At 31.5% G+C, this 11,019-nt stretch overlaps 1 protein-coding gene across 3 annotated transcripts in view; it reads left to right on the top strand.

Moving 5' to 3' along the window:
* The first annotated feature begins 5,720 nt into the window (after positions 1-5,720).
* LOC119603259 (protein Shroom) overlaps positions 5,721-11,019 on the top strand; it is a 118,102-nt gene continuing 112,803 nt past the window's right edge. Inside the window, exons 1-2 of one of the 3 annotated variants that reach the window (XM_037955239.1) lie at positions 5,721-5,943; positions 7,010-7,104. In XM_037955239.1, the coding sequence (XP_037811167.1) occupies positions 7,015-7,104 (90 nt within the window). In that variant the 5' untranslated portion in view covers positions 5,721-5,943; positions 7,010-7,014. Of the gene's footprint in view, positions 7,105-11,019 lie in introns of all 3 variants that reach the window. The other 2 variants (XM_037955238.1, XM_037955237.1) reach the window with 2 other exon arrangements.

Raw genomic sequence — 11,019 nt, 5'->3', positions numbered from 1 at the left:
CTAGTTCAGTTCGAGTTCAGTTCTAGTTCAGTTCTAGTTCAGTTCTAGTTCAGTTCTAGTTCAGTTCTAGTTCAGTTCTAGTTCAGTTCTAGTTCAGTTCTAGTTCAGTTCTAGTCAGTAGTTCTAGTCAGTTCTAGTTCAGTTCTAGTTCAGTTCTAGTTCAGTTCTAGTTCAGTTCTAGTTCAGTTCTAGTTCAGTTCTAGTTCAGTTCTAGTTCATTAGTTCAGTTCTAGTTCAGTTCTAGTTCAGTTCTAGTTTCAGTTCTAGTTCAGTTCTAGTTCAGTTCTAGTTCAGTTCTAGTTCAGTTCTAGTCAGTCTAGTTCAGTTCTAGTTCAGTTCTAGTTCAGTTCTAGTTCAGTTCTAGTTCAGTTCTAGTTCAGTTTCTAGTTCAGTTCTAGTTCAGTTCGAGTTCAAGTTCTAGTTCAGTTCTAGTTCAGTTCTAGTTCAGTTCTAGTTCAGTTCTAGTTCAGTTTTAGTTCAGTTTTAGTTCAGTTCTAGTTCAGTTCTAGTTCAGTTCTAGTTCAGTTCTAGTTCAGTTCTAGTTCAGTTCTAGTTCAGTTCTAGTTCAGTTCTAGTTCAGTTCTAGTTCAGTTCTAGTTCAGTTCTAGTTCAGTTCTAGTTCAGTTCTAGTTCAGTTCTAGTTCAGTTCTAGTTCAGTTCTAGTTCAGTTCTAGTTCAGTTCTAGTTCAGTTCTAGTTCAGTTCTAGTTCTAGTTCAGTTCTAGTTCAGTTCTAGTTCTAGTTCAGTTCAGTTCTAGTTCAGTTCAGTTCTAGTTCAGTTCTAGTTCAGTTCTAGTTCAGTTCTAGTTCAGTTCAGTTCAGTTCCAGTACAGTTCTAGTTCAGTTCTAGTTCAGTTCTAGTTCAGTTCTAGTTCAGTTCTAGTTCAGTTCTAGTTCAGTTCTAGTTCAGTTCTAGTTCAGTTCAGTTCTAGTTCAGTTCTAGTTCAGATCTAGTTCAGTTCTAGTTCAGTTCTAGTTCAGTTCTAGTTCAGTTCTAGTTCAGTTCTAGTTCAGTTCTAGTTCAGTTCTAGTTCAGTTCTAGTTCAGTTCTAGTTCAGTTCTAGTTCAGTTCTAGTTCAGTTCTAGTTCAGTTCTAGTTCAGTTCTAGTTCAGTTCTACTTCAGTTCTAGTTCAGTTCTAGTTCAGTTCTAGTTCAGTTCTAGTTCAGTTCTAGTTCAGTTCTAGTTCAGTTCTAGTTCAGTTTTAGTTCAGTTCTAATTTAGTTCTAGTTCAGTTCTAGTTCAGTTCTAGTTCAGTTCTAGTTCAGTTCTAGTTCAGTTCTTGTTCAGTTCTAGTTCAGTTCTAGTTCAGTTCTAGTTCAGTTCTAGTTCAGTTCTAGTTCAGTTCTAGTTCAGTTCTAGTTCAGTTCTAGTTAAGTTCTAATTCAGTTCTAAAAGATGAGCAGTTCTATTGGCGCGGAATCCATATGTTGCCAGAATGCTAATAACGCCTTAATTGTAGTTTAAAACATCAGGGCCACCCTAATGTTCACATTTTCTATATCTAAAATATGTATTTGTAGGCGTTTTTAGACAAAGAAGGTGTAAGTACGACTAAAAACAATAGAAAAAAATTTATGTTTCTTTTTGTTTCAAGTTTTTATTATTTTTCCTTATTTTTATAAAACATTTCTTTTGTTTACTTTAGATATATTTTTAACAAAAAAAAATATTGTACTTTTTTTTTGTTCTTAAGATAATGAGTAAATATTTTGTTGTGAAATATTACGAAAAAAGAACAGAACTGAAATTAAATAATTCATACAAGTGACAAGTACTCGTGGACGTTAAGTTATGTGGTTATGATTGTGTTTCTGTTTAGACAGCAAATAAAAACTCAAGCAGAGGTTCTTAAATATGAATTTTTAAAGATTTTTATGAATATATTAAAAATGTATGGAAAGTTTTCATTAATATATATTCCAGGTATTCTAAGAAACATGTTTTTGACAAAAATTTATTATGTCATTTATATAAACCATAGGTCAGGTTACAGGCCTAAAAGTATACAATTACAGCCAGAATGTAAAAGTAGTTTCAATTAAGTATGAATACCTTTAAACTTGCATACATTTCCTCTTCCACCTTAAGTTTTCTTCAGTTTGTTCTGACACACTATTCCCAATTCCCAGCCAATTCAAATTTCGTTATTCATGAAAAAAAAAAATTAACAGCCATTAAGTACAGGAAATAGCCTCCAAAAACTCTAAGAAACCTGTCACAATTTTTGTTTAATAATTTCATGTGTGAGTGCAGCCTAACAAGCAACAAGTTGTTGCAACAAGTTCCACATAATTTTCATTTTGCTGTTTGTAACCAAAATTAACTATGAGGGTTTTTCAACGACTTCTGTTTAATGAAAAAAGTACTTGATTTTTTTTTTGGAATACGCCTAAATACTGTTTTTGTGCTCAATATGAAGTCTTAATTTTTTTTTACCTTCTATAGTTTTATTCAACTCTCAAGAAGACGAATTGCCAATGAAATGCATGTCAGACAGACCGAAAATAAAAAAAATATATAAATTAAAACTAAATTGTATTCGTACACACCTTTTGGGAACCAACAAAAAAATATCGCATAAATTTGCTAATAAATCGTTATGAGAAAAAAAAATAAGAAGTAAACTTGCATGTGAATTTAATAAAGTATTAAAATAATAACAGATTTAAATTAAAAGCCATGCGAATAATTGTTAATATATTCGGCTGAAAAAATTCGGTTTTTAAAAACCCCTTCGAATTCATGTAAAATGTTAATATTTCATTATGAAAATATACATTTTTATTTCCTTTTATTAGAGGAAACATTTTTAAAATAATATAAAAGAAAATTGTGGAAATGGTACCAAAAGATCAAAAAATGTGCTCTACTCCAGTCTAAAGACTAGTCTATAGTCTAGTCTGTAGTCTAGTCTATAGTATAGTCTATAGTCTAGTCTATAGTCTAGTCTATAGTCTAGTTTATAATCTAGTCTACAGACTAGTCTGTAATCTATTCTATAGTCTACAGTTTATAGTTTAGTCTATAGTCTAGACTTTAATCTAGTTTACAGTCTAGTCTATAAACTAGTGTATAGTCTAGTCTGTAGTCTATTCTATGGTCTAGTTTTGCTTATATAATAGACTTTAGTCTAGACGTTAATCTAGTCCATAGACTAATCTATCGACTAGACTATACACCAGACTATAGATTAGACTATAGACTAAACTATAAACTATAGACTAAACTATAAACTATAGACTAGACTATTACTAGACTATAGACTAGACTATAGACTATTGACTAGACTATAGACTAGACTATAGACTAGACTATAGACTAGACTAGACTAGACTAGACTAGACTAGACCTAGACTATAGACTAGACTATAGACTAGACTATAGACTAGACTATAGACTAGACTATAGACTAGACTATAGACTAGACTATAGACTAGACTATAGACTAGACTATAGACTAGACTATAGACTAGACTATAGACTAGACTATAGACTAGACTATAGACTAGACTATAGACTAGACAAGAGACTAGACTATAGACTAGACTATAGACTAGACTATAGACTAGACTATAGACTAGACTATAGACTAGACTATAGACTAGACTATAGACTAGACTATAGACTAGACTATAGACTAGACTATAGACTAGACTATAGACTAGACTATAGACTAGACTATAGACTAGACTATAGACTAGACTATAGACTAGACTATAGACTAGACTATAGACTAGACTATAGACTAGACTATAGACTAGACTATAGACTAGACTATAGACTAGACTATAGACTAGACTATAGACTAGACTATAGACTAGACTATAGACTAGACTATAGACTAGACTATAGACTAGACTATAGACTAGACTATAGACTAGACTATAGACTAGACTATAGACTAGACTATAGACTAGACTATAGACTAGACTATAGACTAGACTATAGACTAGACTATAGACTAGACTATAGACTAGACTATAGCTAGACTATAGACTAGACTATAGACTAGACTATAGACTAGACTATAGACTCGACTATAGACTAGACTATAGACTATAGACTATAGACTAGACTATGACTAGACTATAGACTAGACTATAGACTAGACTATAGACTAGACTATAGACTAGACTATAGACTAGACTATAGACTAGACTATAGACTAGACTATAGACGAGACTATAGACTAGACTATAGACTAGACTATAGACTAGACTATAGACTAGACTATAGTCTATAGACTAGACTATAGACTAGACTATAGACTAGACTATAGACTAGACTAGACTATAGACTAGACTATAGACTAGACTATAGACTAGACTATAGACTAGACTATAGACTAGACTATAGACTAGACTATAGACTAGACTATAGACTAGACTATAGACTAGACTATAGACTAGACTATAGACTAGACTATAGACTAGACTATAGACTAGACTGTAGACTAGACTATTGACTAGACTATAGACTAGACTATAGACTAGACTATAGACTAGACTATAGACTAGACTATAGACTAGACTATAGACTAGACTATAGACTAGACTATAGACTAGACTATAGACTAGACTATAGACTAGACTATAGACTAGACCATAGACTAGACTATAGACTAGACTATAGACTAGACTATAGACTAGACTATAGACTAGACCATAGACTAGACTATAGACTAGACTATAGACTAGACTATAGACTAGACTATAGACAAGACTATAGACTAGACTATAGACTAGATTATAGACTAGACTATAGACTAGACTATAGACTAGACTATAGACTAGACTATAGACTAGACTATAGACTAGACTATAGACTAGACTATAGACTAGACTATAGACTAGACTATAGACTAGACTATAGACTGGACTATAGACTAGACTATAGACTAGACTATAGACTAGACTATAGACTAGACTATAGACTAGACTATAGACTAGACTACAGACTAGGACTATAGACTAGGACTATAGACTAGACTATAGACTAGACTATAGGACTAGACTATAGACTAGACTAATAGACTAGACTAGACTATAGACTAGGACTAGTAGACTAGACTATAGGACTAGACTATAGACTAGACTATAGACTAGACTATAGACTAGACTATAGACTAGACTATAGACTAGACTATAGACTAGACTATAGACTAGACTATAGACTAGACTATAGACTAGACTATAGACTAGACTATAGACTAGACTATAGACTAGACTATAGACTAGGACTATAGACTAGACTATAGATAGACTAGGACTAGACACTATACCTATCCTTTTTACAGATTAAAAAAACAGTTATTATTTAAAAATAAAAGTAAATCACAATACTAGGTCATGTTGCCATAATCTTCTTTGAAAATACTTCTTTACTTATAACCAAACTCTAGCCCCAGTTTGAATGATCTTTTGTAAATTTAAATAAAATATTCTTCATTCATTCATTATTTATCAAATGAATTAATTGTTATTTAGCACAAAACTGCTGAGAATTTAAACGTGTTTTTTTTCGCCATTAAACTAAAAAAAACAAATCAACTAAATAACAACAATTTGTTTACGCAATTAACCATCACATTTGATTAATTAACTCGGTTAACCTTAACGTTTTGCAAAAAAAAAAGCAAAATAATAAAATAAAACTAAAATTCTTGTAAACATTATTAATTCATTCATAAATTGAACTAATTTTCAAAATTCATGTTCTTTTATTGCAGATTTATAACTTCAACACAATTAATCATAAATCAGATGGCAAAAAATTATGTAGATCACGTACAAGTACTGGATAAAACGTAAAAGAAAAAACAGTTTAAATTGAATTAAAATAAAAATTTGCTAAAGTGAAAAAAATAAAAGAAATTTTTGAAAAATTCTACACGTTTCATGAAAGAAATTAAGAAGAAACCCACAGTGTTTAAACGAAACAAGGTAAATTTTCAAAATAAGATAAAAAAAACTTTTAAAATGTCACTTTATTTTATTAAACGAAGCATAAAAAAGTTTTTAACATAAAATTAACAAAATAAAATTTTCGAAAAAAACGTGAAAATTTTAAATAAACAACTTTTAAATGTTAAGGCAAATGGGGAAGAAAATAAATAAAATTATATAAAAAAAAATAAAACAACAAACATGCGAAATCATCATCAGCATAAAGAAACTAATATTAACAACAACAACAATAATAATAACAACACCAACAATAACTCCAACTCTACTAATCGTTATCAATTTTGCCTACATCCGGTCATGTCAACCACTGTCACAGGCCAACACAGTGGTACAACGCCAACAATTATGAACAATCATACCTCTACAACTGCTGCCAACAACAATAACAACAACAACACTGTCACAACAAATACTGTCTCTACCACAAATAGTGGCAATAACAACAACAACAATAACTCTACATTGTCGCCAACTCTTAACAGCAACATAAATGACACTTTAAATTCCCCACAAAAACAAATAACAACAACAAAAATATCCACAACTTTATTTAACGCCACAAAAACAGCAAATTTGTTGACTTCAACAGCAGCTGCAGTAGCATCATCGTCGTTGTCAGCAGCCACGACCACAACAATAGCAACATCATCATTGTCATCTTTGGCAACAACTAGTGCAACATCATCCTCCTTATCATCGGTTTCAGTATCATTGTCGCCAATATCACCATCATCAACATCCACAACCACCACATCGGTAGCCATGTCTCAAACTGTTGCACAACAATTAACAAAACTTAATAATAACAATGATGATCATGTTCATCAACATCATCATGATCAAATAATTAATAATAATAATAATAGCAGTAGTAATAGTTGTTTAACTGATTCTAGAAAATCTTTAAATTCTACAACAAAATCATTTAAGGAAATTCATCATCATCATAACAGCAACAACAACAACAATAACATTATTAATAATAACACCAGCAGCAATAGCAACAACAACAACAACAATTGTAACAATAATCATTTTACAGAATTAATGCAACGCAACAATAATAAACGTTTATCACCAACTCAAGAATCCAGCAACATGAGTTTTTCCTCTGCCTCGGTGGCAGGTTCAATACAGGTAAGTTTCAACAAGTTGAAGTTGTTGTAGTTAAATGTTTTTAGGAAACATGATATACATCCTTTATTGACTTTTATCCTACTAAAATCGAAAGATCAAAGTTATTATTAAAGTTAAAAATTGTCCATAGACTAGTCAATAGACTACTTCAAAAGGTAGACAATCAGCTAGTACATAGGTTAGTCCATAGACTAGTTTGCAGTCTATACTAATGGAAAGGCTAGTCTATAGACTAGTAAATGGACTAATATATGCACTAGTCTATAGACTAGTAAATATACTAATCGAAAGACTCCATAGTCCATAGACTAGTCCATAGACTAGTCCATAGAGTAGTCTATAGACTAGTCCATAGACTAGTCCATAGACTAGTCAACAGACTAGTCAATAGACTAGTACATAGACTAGTCAGTAGACTAGTCAATAGACTAGTCCACAGACTAGTCAATAGACTAGTCAATCGACTAGTCAATAGACTAGTTCAAAAGATAGACAATCAGCTAGTACAATCAATAGACTAGTCCATAGTCCGTAGATTAGTCCATAGTTTAGTCCATAGTCCGTAGACTTGTCAATAGACTAGTCAATAGACTAGTCAATATACTAATCGAAAGACTCCATAGTCCATAGACTAGTCAGAAGTCAATAGACTAGTCAGTAGACTAGTCAATAGACTAGTCAGTAGACTAGTCAATAGACTAGTCAATAGACTAGTCCATAGACTAGTCCATAGACTAGTCCATAGACTAGTCCATAGACTAGTCCATAGACTAGTCCATAGACTAGTCAATAGACTAGTCCATAGACTAGTCCATAGACTAGTTCAAAAGGTAGACAATCAGCTAGTACATAGGCTAGTCCATAGACTAGTTTGTAGTCTATACTAATGGAAAGGCTAGTCGACAGACTACTAAATGGACTAGTCTATAGACTAGTCAATAGACTAGTTTATAGTCTAGTAAATATACTAATCGAAAGGCTAGTCGATAGAATAGTCTATGGACTAGTCCATAGTACATAGACTAGTACATAAACTAGTCAATAGGCTAGTCCATAGACTAGTCAATAGACTAGTCAATAGATTAGTCAATAGACAAGTTTATAAGGTAGACAATAGCTAGCAAGTATACTAATAGACTGATCAATAGACTAGTTTATAGTCTAGTAAATAGTCGATTGAATAGTCAATTGACTAGTTCATAGTCCATAGACTAGTCAAGAGAGTAGTCAATAGACTGGTCAATACACTAGTTTATAGTTTAGTAAATATACTAATCGAAATAGACAATAGAATAGTCAATGGACTAGTCCATAGTCCATAGACTAGTCAACAGACTAGTCCATAGACTAGTTCAAAAGCTAGGCAATAAGCTAGTAAATAGACTAGTCCATAGTCTAGTTTATAGTCTAGTAAATATGCTAATTGAAAGACTAGTCTATAGACTAGTCAACAGACTAATCAAGAGAATAGTCCATAGGATTGTCCATATACTATTCAATAGACTAGTCAATAGAGTAGTCAATAAACTAGTCAAAAGACTAACAAATAGACTATTAAATAGACTTGTCCATAGGCTAATCCATTAACTACGCACTACACTAGCCTATATACTAGACTATAGGCTTGTTAATAGACTATGTCATAGACTAGTCTTATCAGGCTTATTAGTATATTTTAAACCATGATTTTACTTTAAACTATAATATGATTACTTTAGTAGAAGAATATCTGATCATACTACGATTACACTGAATCATAGTATGATTACTAAGAATCCTAATATGATTATTTTTAACTATATTATGGCGGCTTTAAACTATAATATGATTACTTTGAAACATAATTTGATTACTTCAGATATTCGATATTTAGAACAAGTGAATCTGGTTGTAGCTTCGATCTAGACTTCCCTCTCAAAAGCTAGAGAATATATACAATCAATCATTTCGTCCTATATCAGCCTAAAGGTCGATATTGATCAAAATTTTCGAAATTTCGAATTAAGTTGATTTCATCGATGTCATATCTTTAAATCTAGAAGGCATAGACTTACCCCAACTAGACAGAAATAACCACATTTATGTTGGCTGCAAGCATTTGAAGAAATTGCCATATGTTGAGATAAGTGGTTTTGTCAAACGCCCACAGCAATACTTATGAATAACTTCGATTTAAAACAGATTAGAAGAAGGTTCCATTGTTATGAAAACGTTGAGTGTTTCCGGTAGGTTAGTATGTGGTTAGTTTTCTAACCTGACAGATCGGAGATAGTGGAACTGATAACCACCAGAGGCGCTAGTAAAGGTCACAAAACTGGCGCGATAGGGGACTAGTATTTTTTCGGACCTTCTTTCAAACCAACTAACAATGGTTACCTTTCAGTATTTATTTACTCTTCCAAATTTGTTGCTCTTTAAATCTCTATAAGACTGCTCTGTGTCCCCATTTTCCCCCCGATCATTTCTTTATTTCTACATTTCCATACATGTTTGAATATGTTTTCGTTATTTTTTTTACCATAAATGAATGAATTTCTTCTTGCATTCTTAAAAACAACAACAGCAACAACAAAAGCATTAAGACCAAATACTTAATACAGGTTTTTAAAAACAACAAAAAAATCTTTAGTTTAAGTTTCATATGGCCTTTACCCTTTTTAACCAAAAAACAGAAATCAAAAGGAAATTAAAGATAAAGATTTAAAATTAAGAAAAATTGCTTATTAAAAAAAAACAATACTTTTGTCTCTTTTAATTCTTATAAACATAAGCTTTGAAGGGCAGTTACACTTTTACTTTTGTTTTCTTCACTTTTTTTCTTAAAAAAAAAATCAACCAAATGAAACTTTTCTTTATTTTTTAAATTTCTTTATGAGTTCTTTTTTTTTCTTAACAAAGAGAGAATTATGTTTGTCTTAACTTTTTGAGGTTTACGGTTCGTTAAAATAATTTTACTACTTCGTTTTTTTTTTCTTCTTGGTTAAAAAACCAATAGTTAAATTTCTTTATATTTTCATGCTTATTTTCTTTTTTTCTCTTGTCTTACTTTTGAGGTTAAATACAATTATAATGATTGTTAATGAATTTAACCAAAAATATCATTTGCCAAAATATTTTGAAATTTTTGGTAAAATTTTTTCAAGTGTAAAATATTTTTACTTCTTATAATTTCTCAAACATTTTTAATTTAAGATAGTATCAATAGACAAGTCAGTAGACGAGTAAATAAACTTGTTTATATACTAGCCAATACACTATTCCATAGACTAGTCTAGTCTTTTGACTAGTCTACATAGGCTAGTCCAAAGACTAGTACATAGGCCAGTCAATAAACTTGTCTATAGACTCGTCAATATATTAGTCCATTTCTAGTTCTAGTTCAGTTCTAGTTCAGTTCTAGTTCAGTTCTAGTTCAGTTCTAGTTCAGTTCTAGTTCAGTTCTAGTTCAGTTCTAGTTCAGTTCTAGTTCAGTTCTAGTTCAGTTCTAGTTCCGTTCTAGTTCAGTTCTAGTTCAGTTCTAGTTCAGTTCTAGTTCAGTTCTAGTTCAGTTCTAGTTCAGTTCTAGTTCAGTTCTAGTTCAGTTCTAGTTCAGTTTTAGTTCAGTTCTAGTTCAGTTCTAGTTCAGTTCTAGTTCAGTTCTAGTTCAGTTCTAGTTCAGTTCTAGTTCAGTTCTAGTTCAGTTCTAGTTCAGTACTAGTTCAGTTCTAGTTCAGTTCTAGTTCAGTTCTAGTTCTAGTTCAGTTCTAGTTCAGTTCTAGTTCAGTTCTAGTTCAGTTCTAGTTCTAGTTCAGTTCTAGTTCAGTTCTAGTTCAGTTCTAGTTCTGTTCTAGTTCAGTTCTAGTTCAGATCTAGTTCAGTTCTATTTCACTTCTAGTTCAGTTCTAGTTCAGTTCTAGTTCAGTTCTAGTTCAGTTC

Source organism: Lucilia sericata, unplaced genomic scaffold (genome assembly GCF_015586225.1).
Source record: "Lucilia sericata isolate MDLA Ls3-8-SP2 unplaced genomic scaffold, ASM1558622v1 Contig000285F_arrow, whole genome shotgun sequence".
NCBI classification, from domain to species: Eukaryota; Metazoa; Arthropoda; class Insecta; order Diptera; family Calliphoridae; genus Lucilia; species Lucilia sericata.
The sequence above is the reverse complement of the archived record's forward strand: the minus strand, read 5'-3'. Positions and strand labels throughout refer to the sequence as shown.